Raw genomic sequence first — 14,349 nt, forward strand, 5'->3', positions numbered from 1 at the left:
AGAGCCTTCACTTTTAGCCACTATGCAGTACTACCTCTTGCATGAAAGTATTACACTAATAATTACCAGCTGCTGTGTCCTGTGACCCTGGGCAAGTTTCTAAACTTCTCAGTGCCTCATTCTTCTCATCCATGAAATGAGGATAATACATTACAGGTACTGCATTGTGGTGAAGATTATATAAGATAATGTATGTAAAAGTCCTTTATAAACTATAATTGTTTATATTATTACACGTACTAGATTTTATGCTCCTTCAGAACAGGTTCTTATGCCTTACATGCATATTCCCTTCAACACCCAGTAAAGGGTTTAACATGAATTGAACATCTACTAGTCTTTGGAAAAATTTGAGACACCTTTTCCCCCTCTGAGGAGGAAAGTAAGTGGTGTCCCATTGCATGAAGCCTGGGATTAAGTATCCGTAATCCAAACCTTAAATTACAACATAGTGACAAACTCAGTGTACCCATCAAACATGAGATTTAAACAGCCTGCATGACATTTAACTGTCTGGTGTTTCCTTTCCAACGTGGCTTTAGTGCCATAACAGTTCAAAAGGGAGAAAATCCCAAATGAAAAATATCAACACATTTTGTAAGAAAACATGCCCGGAAGGAGGGAGAGCAGAATAAGGCCTGGTTTGTTATCCGAGTTAACAGAGACCTCATTGTTTTGTGTACTACCTGATTTACAGCCTCCTGATGACAGTAGTAACTATAACACCGTCTAACTCATTACTCACTGTGAAATTTCATTTACTTTAAGAAAAAGACCAATAACATATTTATTAAATTTCCTTAGGCATACTCACATCCCCCTCAGTGAGATGGACATATCTAGTAGTATATCCAGGGACGGGAGTCAATATGCCCCAGACTAAGACTGTGCTAGATTTGCTACCAAGTAAGCACAGCGGAAGGGAACCAGCCCCTGCTCTGCTGATATGTGATTCTTGGGAAGCCACTTAACATCTCTGTTAATGATGGATCTGTTTTCCACTCTGTAAAACATGAGCTAATATTATTTTGCCTACCTCACAAGTTTACTGTGAAGGTCAAATGAAATAATATATGTGAAATTAATTTATAAATTGTATTACCAGAAATAACTAGACAATCACCTACCACTTGTCCTTTAGTAAATGTCACATACTAGCAAAGCTGACGTACTAATTTCTCTGAGTGTGTTCACCTTATAGTAACAAAGAGAATTTTTTTAAAAATCTACTCGGGGGACTTCCTTGGTGGTCCCAGTGGTTAAGACTCCGCACTTCCACTGCAGGGGGCGCAGATTTGATCCCTGGTCTGGGAACTAAGATCCCACATGCTGTGCAGTGCGGCCAAAAAATTAAATTAAATTAAAAAAATGAAAAGAACTATAAAATAAGAAAATAAAAATCTACTCAGGAATTCCCTGGGGGTCCAGTGGTTAGGACTCCAGGTTTTCACTGCCAAGGGCCTGGGTTCAATCCCTGGTTGGGGAACTAAGATCCCACAAGCCTCAGGGCGTGGCCAAAAAAAAAAAAAAAGAAAAAACAGCAGGCATTTAAAAAAAATGAAAAATAAAAAATCTACTTGTCTCTGAGAAGGACACAACAAACACTTTCTTATCTACAGAGCTATGGAAGAGGTAACTGGTAAAGTTGATCTTTCCACAATGGATCTATATATTTTTTTTAAAAATATCTTCAAATGGTTCAGCTATGCCTTCCTAAAAGTGTGAAAATGGATTATCAGATCAAGATGTAGCCAGAGATTTCATATGTGACAAGCGTCACATACTAGGTCATTTTACCTAGTATCTCAGTCCCTGCAAAATGCCATGTGGCTCAGAGTACTAAAACTAGTCCTCTCCTTGTCTCCCCACTGGTCATCCCAGCTGCTTTCTCAGTACCTATGGCAAAAAGAAAATAAGGAGAATTGAGAATTCAAAATTATCTTAGATACAGGACATGCCTACCACCCCTCTTTGGGTTTCCTTGACCTAATTCCTTTCTGAACTAAGCATAGGAACCCACAAAGGACTGATGATGTAGTTTACTAGCTGACCCCTTGACCCCAGTAATTCTCTGAACTATATTGCCAACTTGCACCAGAACTTTAACTAAAGAAAAATTGCACAAATGTCCAAAAGTAGACTGAAAGCTAGAAAGGTTTCAAGTCACACACACAGTATACACACAAAAGAAAAACTTATCCCACTACCATTTTTGTTTATCATTTATCAACTATGTTGAACTGTACATACATTTTCAGTCATAACAGTAAGAAAAAAGGAAGAAACATAATAATAAGCACTTTTGAGGAAATTCTGCCAGGGGCAAATACTTTAGACACTGCTTACTCTTATTTCATTATAAAGAGGCCAAAATTTGCCTTTGCAATATAAACAAACAATATAAAGTGCTTGAGGCTGGCCGCTCTCGCCTTCTGAGATGGCCCACACTCTGTGGAATGTGTTTCTCTCTAAATAAATCCATTTCTTACCTATCAAACAAAAATAATAATAATAATGATAATAAAGTGCTTGAGCACTTGAAATCCTAATTTCCTACGAAACCCTTGCTCTCTCCCATCATCTGGAACTTGCTAACATTTCTCAAATAATCCTCTGAGTAGAATTTCCATTTTCTCAGAAGTGTCCCACAAGTAGACAAAATGTTTCTTTGTGTCAAGGCCGTTGGCTTTTACTATTTACTTAATTTTTGTACCCTTCTGTTGAAAAATAATTTATTGATGTTGACAGAATCATTGCACCATCTTTGTCCCTGATTATGATTTGTAAGCCACTTGAAGAAAAAGTGACCTATCAAATTTTTTGTATTGATGACATTTGTTCCAACATTTTAGTCTTTTTTTTTTTTTTTAAAGAACCTGTTTTTGTTTGTGTAGGTTTGGCGATTTTTAAAAATACCAAAGCACACCATGAAACATATTATCTGTTTAATGATCTGATGGATGTGATGACCTTGTCTTAGGAGACCTTGAATTTCAAGAGCCCCTGAATTACAAACAAGATAATATTTAAGGCCAACTTCAACCTGATCTCTATTGCTCTTCTAAGAAGTTTTTCTGTATGAAATAATAATATCCGTTACCAGCAAAGCCAGAGAAGTATACTTACCAAGTGAACATAAGGCACAAAGTATCCAAAAAGTGCAAGTGGTATTCCAACTGCCCACACTGCATATGCTGTCACCTTGAAGATGGCAAAATTGAAAATTTTTTTTGGAGGACTGAACTTTCTCCTGGAAAAGAGGGAGAATCTGTTGCCTCCTTTGGTTCCACTGTCTTTATCTTTGGCACTGGAAGCAAGAGGTCGGTAAGTAAAGCCAGCCAGAAAGAGAACAAACATGAAGATGCAGAGGACCCTCAGGGTATAAAAGAGGCCCACGCTGTCAGTCAGTACCCTTAAAAGGAAAGGCAGCAAAATTGTGAAGATACTGCTGCCAGCGGTGACAATGCCATTCACCAGTCCAAGGCGTTTCTTGAAATAGTGTCCCAAAATGACCAATGAAGGCTGGTAGGCAAAGGAGCAGCCACAGGCAAATATGATTCCATAGGTCAGGTACAGAGGCTCGATGGAGCTGTGTAAAGACGAAAAAGATGGAAAGCAGCTTTCATTATTTTTATCATGTGCTTGGTAGAATAAAACCTTATTGTAAAACTGGGTTTCAGTTAATCAAAATATTTTCTACAAATAAAAATTAACCAAAAACAGAGGTGAAAAACTTAGTAAGTCAAGAATACAACGCTGAAATATTTTAATTTAATGTGAACGTGTAATAAAAAATGCCTTGAGTATGTGAAAAAATGACCGTTAAGGTCATCAGTGATTTGATTCCTCCTTCTCTTTCTATGGATTTCAGGCAAACCATGCAACATTGGGTAAAAACTGTTGTGTTCTCCGCAACTCAGAAATAAAGGACAGTGCCAGGAAGGGCCTCAGTAAAACTGACAATGATTAAAATAAAAAATAAAAAAAAACTAGTCTTGATAAAAGTTTTTTAAAAGTATAATTTAACTATGAAAGCTCACTTTTTTAATGGAGTTTTCCCAGGCACTTACTAAGCAATCTACTCAAAGAAAAGGCTGTATCTGATATTTTCTCCACAAGGTTATGTCACAAACGTTTGCACAGGGGAGCAGTTCTGTTGCATTTTGCTGGCCTAAGGGCTGCAGACCAACCTTCGCCCTGTACTGCACTGTTCTTGGTATTGTGCAAGATAAGGAGAAATCATATTCTGATTGCAGGAATACTAAATGAAGTGTGTTCACTAGTGATCCCAGTTTGTAAGCTTTAGGGCCGTGTATGTCTCAAAAAAACAATAAAGGATTAAGAATTCTTTATTTTAACCAAATAACTTAATTATACACTTCTTATGAATGTAAATGAACATAGGGAATTCCCTGGCGGCCCAGTGGTTACGACTCTTCGTTCTCACTGCTGAAGGCCTGAGTTCGATCTCTGGTCAGGGAACTAAGATCCCACAAGCCTCACGGTGGGGCAAAAAAAAAAAGAAAAAGAAAAAGAGAGGGCTGAAGCAAGAGGAGGCTGCAGATGGAAGGAAGTAAAAAAACAAAACAAAACAGTAAAGGAACATACAGCATTACATACTTTGAAACAATTAAGGTAAGGAGTGAAAGAAAACTCAAGTTTTTTTTCTTTTGAAAAGTTCAATTCAAAAGGCTGTTTATCAGTAGTAAAGGCAAGCTATTTATTAGAAACTAAGATAGATAAAGTTGGTTAATAATTAAATTTTGGACAATAATTCTAGCCTAGCAATATGCTGAGGTAATCACAAGGAATTCTAGAATCTGATAAAATTAAGGCAGGTTGGCAATCCTCTCTCCCTGAGATGCCCTTTCCCCCTCTATGAATTCACAGTTAGAACCATCTTCAAATCAGGCTCAAGAGCCACTCCCAGACTCTCCCAGATTAACCTTACCTCACTCTGATCCCCCTTTATTGAAACTCCACTCTTTATTCGATAAACATATATTTAACAGCTACTATGTTCCAGATACTCGGTGAAAAAAATATTTAAAATGTGGTTATGCCCTACTTCTAGTCTGCTTAGTGAAACAAGACATCTACCCCAAATAATAAGAATATAGAACAAAATATAAATAATACTTCATTCATTCTGCATCAGTTTTTCCACCTAAGTAGTTTTCCAGGTAACTGCAACTTCTTAAGGTGCTAATTTATTTTTATTTAACATTTTTAAAGGAAAAATCTAAATCTAAATACATTTCTCTGCCTTCTTCAACGTGTATATTTAAAATAGTATTGACAGCAAAGTATCATCATGAACACCAATATCTATACAATTATACCACATTATTATAAAGCTGTCAGTTGGAAAACCAGAGAGCCACTGACATAAATCACAGACATTCTTTTGCACAACACTTAAATAGAGAGTGCTGGGTAAGATTAACTTTGTATCTCTCCCACAGAGTAAAGCACATAAGCTTTGTAATGGCATTTCACTGCTGCTGGAACCTTTTTTACTTCTAAATTTTCACCTTAGTAACAGATGGTTCAAACTATTGAAGTATGACAACTGAATATGTACAGTGTAAATCAGTAAGATATCAAGTATGTGTGGAAAAAGGATTCAAAGAAGACACACTGATGCAACCTGGGGTTGCTAGAGAAGGCTTTCCTAAAAAGGCAGAACTTGAACTAGAGGAAAAGAGGGCTGGTCCACTGTTCGACACTTGGAATTTACACTACATCTCCCCCTTGCGCCTATGTATTGTTCTGAAAGTTTGGTAGCTTTTGATCAGTGGGGGGTTAAATAATGAAACTGAATAGAAAACATGACAACATTACATATAGTAAGGTAAAGATGGCTTCAAGACATTTTGTTTTAGTTAGGGGTGGGGATGGGGGAGGGAAAAAGAAAGAACTAGGTCACAATGTAAAATACATTTCATAATTTTTATTTCTCAATGGTCAAAAATGTTTGAGAAACACTGCTTGCTGTAAGCAGGTTTGTGTATATGTGTTTTGTCTACCAAATTAGGTAATAAGTTACATGGATTTTCTATCTCTTAGTTTCTCTCTTCACCAAAGCCTGAGTGTTAATACTTCAGCAAGCGCTAAGATCACTGACAATGGGTACCTGGAAGCTTCCAGACCAAGTGGGTATCTGACAAGGTGGTTATCATACAATGCTGTATTACTGATAAAGAAGAACTGAAAGTAAATGATCTCACAGAACTACCTAAGCAGAATCTTATTCCAAACAAAACTGGTTTTTGTTTCTTTAAAAAAAAACTTTGGAAAAAAAAAAAAAAACCACAAAGGCACTTTAAAGGTGGACTATTTATTTTCTAACAAAAAAACTAAAATAATTGTTTAGAATCCAAATAAAATATCTAAGTTAGGTGAAAGAAAGAGGCTTACTTTAGAGTTCAGGAAGGGGTATGTGTGGGAAGAATGGGGGTAAAATTAGCAACCCAAGGATTCTGTTGACTAAAGCCTGAATATTTAAAAATAAACAGGGCGGGAGTTCCCTGGCGGTCCAGTGGTTAGGATGCCATGCTTCCACTGCAGAGGGCCTGGGCTTGATCTCTGGTTGGGGAACTAAGATCCTATATGTTGCGTGGTTCGACCAAAATAAATAAACAAATAAATAAATAAAGATTACAGGAACAAAAAAATAAAATAGAAAATAAAAATAAACAGGGTAGGGGCTTCCCTGCTGGCACAGTGGTTAAGAATCCACCTGCCAATGCAGGGGACACGGGTTCCAGCCCTGGTCCAGGAAGATCCCACATGCCACGGAGCAACTAAGCCCATGTGCCACAACTACTGAGCCTGTGCTCCAGAGCCCATGAGCCATAACTACTGAGCCCGCATGCCACAACTACTGAAGCCCACGTGCCTAGAGCCCATGCTCCGTAACAAGAGAAGCCACCGCAATGAGAAGCCTGCACACCGCAACGAGGAGTAGCCCCCACTCACCACAACTACAGAAAGCCCACAAGCAACAACGAAAACCCAAGCAGCCAAAAATAAAATAAATAAAATAAATTAAAAAAAAATAAACATGGCAAGCAACATAAGTTTGATTTTTTTTTTTTCTAATAACCACGATAATGCTTTTCAACTAGAGCATGAAGATAGCTAGGGAAGAGAAAGGCACAGGATGAAAATAAACTACTGAAGTAGAGACAGGATGAAAATCATCTTAAGGTTTTTCTTGTTAATCACCTCCTGTTAGCCAGACCTACCTATTAAACCAGTGTTTCACTAAGTGGGGATTATTCTGACAATGAAAGGGGATTTATGGGTAGAACTGGAGCTGGAGGGAGAGGTGTTTCTATGGTAATGTGCCCACCAGCTCTTTGCACTTAGTTCCTCTGCAGTGCACTACAGCTTTTAATAGACACAGGGAAAAGTGTGTTGATAGGAAGTTTTATTTTAAGCTGCATTTGACCACTTCATTTTGTCATGATCTTTTTAAATTTCAGCATTGTTCTTTTTTTAAAAAGAGTCCCAGGCAAGATAAACCCAAGGAGAAACATGCCAAGACACATAGTAGTCAAGCTGACAAAAATTAAAGACAAAGAAAAATTATTGAAAGCAACAAGGGAAAAGTGACAAATAACATACAAGGGAACTCCCAGAAGGTTAACAGCTGATTTCTCAGCAGAAACTCTACAAGCCAGAAGGCAGTGGCATGATATATTTAAAGTGATAAAAGGGAAGAACCTACAACAAAGATTACTCTACCCAGAAAGGATGTCATTCAGATTAGATGGAGAAATCAAAAGCTTTACAGACAAGCAAAAGCTAAGAGAATTCAGCACCACCAAACCAGCTCTACAACAAATGCTAAAGGAACTTCTCTAAGTGGGAAACACAAGAGAAGGACCTACAAAAACAAACCCAAAACAATTAAGAAAATGGTAATAGGAACATGCATATCAATAATTACCTTAAATGTGAATGGATTAAATGCTCCAACCAAAAGACACAGGCTTGCTGAATGGATACAAAAACAAGACCCATACATATGCTGTCTACAAGAGACCCACTTCAGACCTAGGGACACATTCAGACTGAAAGCGAGGGGATAGAAAAAGATATTCAATGCAAATGGAAATCAAAAGAAAGCTGGAGTAGCAATACTCATATCAGATAAAATAGACTTTAAAATAAAGAATGTTACAAGAGACAAGGAAGGACACTACATAATGATCAAGGGATCTATCCAAGAAGAAGATATAACAATTGTAAATATTTATGCATCCAACATAGGAGCACCTCAATATATATGACAACTGTCATCAGCTATAAAAGAGGAAATCGACAGTAACACAATAATAGTGGGGGACTTTTAACACCTCACTTACACCAACAGACAGATCATCCAAACAGAAAATTAATAAGGAAACACAAGCTTTAAATGACACAATAGACCAGATAGATTTTATTGATATTTATAGGACATTCCATCCAAAATCAGCAGATTACACTATCTTCTCAAGTGCACACGCAACATTCTCCAGGATAGATCACATCTTGGGTCACAAATCAAGCCTCAGTAAATTTAAGAAAATTGAAATCATATCAAGCATCTTTTCTGACCACAACGCTATGAGATTAGAAATCAATTACAGGGAAAAAAAACGTAAAAAACACAAACACATGGAGACTAAACAATACATTACTAAATAACCAAGAGATCACTGAAGAAATCAAAGAGGAAATCAAAAAATACCTAGAGACAAATGACAATGAAAACACGATGATCCAAAACCTATGGGATGCAGCAAAAGCAGTTCTAAGAGGGAAGTTTATAGCAATACAAGCCTACCTCAAGAAACAAGAAAAATCTCAAATAAACAATCTAACCTTATACGTAAAAGAACTAGAGAAGGAGCAAACAAAATCCAAAGTTAGTAGAAGGAAAGAAATCATAAATATCAGAGCAGAAATAATTGAAATAGAAACAAAGAAAACAACAGCAGCAAAGATCAATAAAACTAAAAGCTGGTTCTTTGAGAAGATAAAGAAAATTGATAAACCTTTAGCCAGACACACCAAGAAAAAGAGGGAGAGGACTCAAATCAATAAAATTAGAAATAAAATAGGAGAATTTAACAACAGACACCGCAGAAATACAAAGCATCCTAAGAGACTGCTACAAGCAACTCTGTGCCAATAAAATGGACAACTTGGAAGAAGTGGACAAATTCTTAGAAAGGTTAAACCTTCCAAGACTGAAGCAAGAAGAAACAGAAGATATGAACAGACCACTCACAAGTAAGGAAATTGAAACTGTGATTAAAAATCTTCCAACAAACAAAAGTCCAGGACCAGATGGCTTCACCAGTAAATTCTAACAAACATTTAGAGAAGAGCTAACACCTATCCTTCTCAAACTCTTCCAAAATATTGCAGAGGAAGGAACACTCCCAAACTCATTCTATGAGGCCACCATCACCCTGATACCAAAACCAGACAAAGATACTACAAAAAAAGAAAATTACAGACTAATATCACTGATGAATATAGACACAACAATTCTCAACAAAATAGTAGCAAACAGAATCCAGCAACACATTAAAAGGATCATACACCGTGATCAAGTGGGATTTATCCCAGGGATGCAAGGATTCTTCAATATACGCAAATCAATCAATGTGATACACCATATTACCAAACTGAAGAATAAAAACCATATGATCATCTCAATAGATGCAGAAAAAGCTTTTGACAAAATTCAACACCCATTTATGATAAAAACTCTCCAGAAAGTGGGCATAGAGGGAACCTACCTCAACATAATAAAGGCCATATACGACAAACCCACAGCAAACATCATTCTCAACGGTGAAAAACTGAAAGCATTTCCTCTAAGATCAGGAACAAGACAAGACATTCTCGCCGCTATTATTCAACATAGTTTTGGAAGTCTTAGCCACGGCAATCAGAGAAGAAAAAGAAATAAAAGGAATACAAACTGGAAAAGAAGAAGTAAAACAGTCACTGTTTACAGATGACTTGATACTATACGTAGAGAATCCTAAAGATGCCACCAGAAAACGACTAGAGCTAATCAGTGAATTTGGTAGAATAGCGGGATACAGAATTAATGCACAGAAATCTCTTGCATTCCTATACACTAATGATGAAAAATCTGAAAGAGAAATTAAGGAAATACTCCCATTTACCACTGCAACAAAAAGAATAAAATACCTAGGAAAAACCTACCTAAGGTGACAAAAGACCTGTATGCAGAAAACTAGAAGACACTGATGAAAGAAAACTACCAATGGCGTTTTTCACAGAACTAGAACAAAAAATTTCACAATTTGTATGGAAACACAAAAGACCCTGAATAGCCAAAGCAATCTTGAGAAAGAAAAACGGAGCTGGAGGAGTCAGACTCCCTGACTTCAGACTATACTACAAAAGCTACAGTAATCAAGAAAGTATGGTACTGGCACAAAAACAGAAATATAGACCAATGGCACAGGATAGAAAGCCCAGAGATAAACCCACGCACCTATGGTCAACTAATCTATGACAAAGGAGGCAAGGATATACAATGGAGAAAAGACAGCTTCTTCAATAAGTGGTGCTGGGAAAACTGGACAGCTATATGTAAAAGAATGAAATTAGAACACTCCCTGACACCATACACAAAAATAAAGTCAAAAGGATTAAAGACCTAAATGTAAGATCAGACACTATAAAACTCTTAGAGGAAAACATAGGAAGAACACTCTTTGACATACATCACAGCAAGATCTTTTTTGATCTACCTCCTAGAGTAATGGAAATAAAAACAAAAATAAACAAATGGGACCTAATGAAACTTAAAAGCTTTTGCAAAGCAAAGGAAACTACAAACAAGACGACAAGACAACCCTCAGAATGAGAGAAAATATTTGCAAACGAATCAACTGACCAAGGGTTAATCTCTAAAATATATAAATAGCTCATGCAGCTCAATATTTAAAAAACAAACAACCCAATCAAAAAATGGGCAGAAGACCTAAACAGACATTTCTCCAAAGAAGACACACAGATGACCAAGAAGCACATGAAAAGCTACTCAACATCACTAATTATTAGAGAAATGCAAATCAAAACCACAATGAGGTATAACCTTACACCAGTTAGAATGGGCGTCATCAGAAAATCTACCAACAACAAATGCTGGAGAGGGTGTGGAAAAAAGGGAACCTTCTTGCACTGTTGGTGGGAATGTAAATTGATACAGCCACTATGGAGAACAGCATGGAGGTTCCTTAAAAAACTAAAGATAGAATTACCATATGACCCAGCAATCCCACTACTGGGCATATACCCAGAGAAAACCGTAATTCAAAAAGACACATGCACCCCAATGTTCATTGCAGCACTATTTACAATAGCCAGGTCATGGAAGCAACCTAAATGCCCATCGACAGACGAATGGATAAAGCAGTTGTGGTACATATATACAATGGAATATTACTCAGCCATAAAAAGGAACGAAATTGGGTCATTTGTAGAGACGTGGATGTATCTAGAGACTGTCATACAGAGTAAAGTAAGTGAGAAAGAGAAAAACAAATATGGTATATTAACGCATATATGTGGAACCTAGAAAAATGGTACACATGAACCGGTCTGCAGGGCAGAGATGTAGATGCAGAGAACAAACGTATGGACACCAGTGGGGGAGAGTGGCGGGGGGCAGGGTGGTGGTGTGATGAATTGGGAGATTGGGATTGACATGTATACACTAATAAGTATAAAATGGATAACTAATAAGAACCTGCTATATAAAAAAATAAATAAAATTCAAAAAAAAAATTAAATAAATAAAATAAAACAAAAAAAGAATGCAGGCAGGAATTCTCTACCTGGGTTGAAATAAATAGCAAAGTCTGGATTTCATTAATAAAAATATTTCATATCAAGCCTATGAACAAGCACTTCAAAATACCACTTCTTGTACCCTTTGGTGCTCAGACTGAGCTGACCTTAAACTAAGCCCATTGTTTTAGACAACTTACTGTTAGGAGTTAAGATTTTTCTATGAATGGAAAAAACAAAAGGAGAAACATTTTTTCTTGGCTCCAGAGAACATATGTATCCTGACTGACATCTAACTCTGAGGCACTGCAAGCAAAAGCATTCAAATTCACAAGCTCTGATTTGCTGCTGTAGACAGCAATGCGTAAGTGACACTGCTTACAGTTTAAGCACTGAAAAGGAGGATTTTTCCTTGTAAACTGCGAAATTTCTGAAAGGAAATCTTTAAGGTAGCTAACAGTTTTTGAAAAGCGACATGAAGAAGCCAAGTCCTTACCTTACAAAAGAACTTGACACGAGTCCAACAAATCCAACAGCAGCACCCACGACAGCTGTTCTCCGGCAACCAAACACGTCTGTGAAGACGCTGACGATTGGGCAGCAGAAGAAAATCATCCCCATGGAGAGAGAACTTACCCATGCTGTAAAAGAGGAAAAAAAGGGACGTTATGACATGGTAAATTCTATTCGTCCTTACCTAATAAGATATAATACATATTCAGAAAAGTATTAATGCAGAAAAGATATTACCCAGATTGATGAATGGGGGTAAGTTGGAATAAGTAACAAATTTGAATCACAGATCAAAGGATTGACCAATACTAATTATAATTAGCAAAGCAATTATTTGTGTTTAATGGAACTCTTGAAAAGTTTGTATTCTTAAATAAATCAAACATTCTCCTGTGACCTAAACACGATTAATCTCTAACCTGATATCTATGGTTAATTTTAAACAACTTCAAATCTATGGAAAGAAATTTATTTCAAAAAATTGAGATACGTTTAGGAACGCGTGCCTAGGTGATGAAACTGCAAAGAAATGATGACCACCGAACTCAATACAGTGGTGAAACTCAGGGGAGAAAAAGGAATTATAATCATCTGGACCCAGTAGATAAGAACTGAACACTTGCCTAGAGTCTGGGCTTTGTGCTTTTGTTAAAGGAATCAAGTCGTACACAGGTAGGCTGTTTGTTGACCTCGATAACAGTTACTGTGTATTCACTTTATTTATAAAACCATACATACATTTTATCTTCTTTTCTGAAAGTATGTTATCTTTCACAATAGAAAAGATTTAAGAATCAGGTCATAATTTCCTGTTCTGATCTGTAAAGACCAAAGCAAAAGGAAAGCCAAAAAGAGAAACATACTGAGTACAAATGATCATAAATTTGTGCCCAAGAAATAAGTGATCTTATAGGATATAAAATCTGTAAATTCTTAAAAAGTATATAAACTAGTGGGGCCTAAGTGAACATGAGCTATAAAACAAACAGACCTGGGTCCAAATCCCCCAGCTCTGTAACTACAATATATCCTTCAGCAGGTCACTTCCTCTGAGTCTGTTTTCTCATCTTGAAAGGGAATTGAACACAGACTTTTCCAGAATTACTAAGGATTAGAGAAAATGTATCTAAACCACTGCATCTAGCACAGGAACAATTAATAATTCAGAGTTTTAACAACAACAACAAATTGTCTTATAAAATGAAACAGATGATCTCCAGCGCTCCATCCAGCTCTGACAGTCTACTAGTATATTACTCTATTTCCTCATCAAAGGAATTAAGTCCAGATCCTGGACTAATGACCATTTCTTAATAATGTGGTCCAAATGGATCTTCACCAGACTAACAATTTCATTTAATTCTTTGCCTTCTTACCTTTTAAATTATTTTTTAAATTATGTATATTTTAATCAGCCATAATTCTCTTTCCTTTCTTCCCTTACCAGAAAGGAGACTATGATCTTAAAACAAAACACAATGGGATGCAAATAGAGATTATTATACTAAGTGAAGTAAGTCAGAAAGAGAAAGACAAATACCATATGATATCACTTATATGTGGAATCTAAAATATGGCACAAATGAACCTATCTACAAAACAGAAACAGACTCATAGACATAGAAAACAGACTTGTGGTTGCCAAGGAGGAGGGAAGAGGGAGAGGGATTGACTGGGAGTTTGGGGTTGGTAGACGCAAACTATTACATTTAGAATGGATAAACAACAAGGTCCTAATGTATAGCACAGGGAACTATATTCAATATCCTGTGATAAACCATAATGGAAAAGAATATACAAAAAAAGAATGTCTAAATGTGTATAACTGAGTCACTTTGCTGTACAGCAGAGATTGGTACAACACTGTAAATCAACTACACTTCAATAAAACACACACACACACACACACACACACAATGAAGAGACTGTACAAAAAATGCAGTCTTGGCTTAGGTGTTGGTGGGGGAATTCAGAAGTGGACAGTAGAGAGGCGATTGGCCA

The 14,349-nt window shown here is 36.7% G+C and overlaps 1 protein-coding gene across 1 annotated transcript in view; it reads right to left on the reverse strand.

Annotated features, from left to right (window-relative positions):
• SLC16A10 (solute carrier family 16 member 10) overlaps positions 1-14,349 on the reverse strand; it is a 131,994-nt gene that overhangs the window by 36,379 nt on the left and 81,266 nt on the right. Inside the window, exons 2-3 of the mRNA XM_059941403.1 lie at positions 12,332-12,476; positions 3,127-3,589 (exon numbers count right to left, since the gene is read on the reverse strand). Coding sequence (XP_059797386.1) covers positions 3,127-3,589; positions 12,332-12,476 — 608 coding nt within the window. The remainder of the gene's footprint in view (positions 1-3,126; positions 3,590-12,331; positions 12,477-14,349) is intronic.

Source organism: Balaenoptera ricei, chromosome 12 (assembly GCF_028023285.1).
Source record: "Balaenoptera ricei isolate mBalRic1 chromosome 12, mBalRic1.hap2, whole genome shotgun sequence".
Lineage (NCBI taxonomy): Eukaryota > Metazoa > Chordata > Mammalia > Artiodactyla > Balaenopteridae > Balaenoptera > Balaenoptera ricei.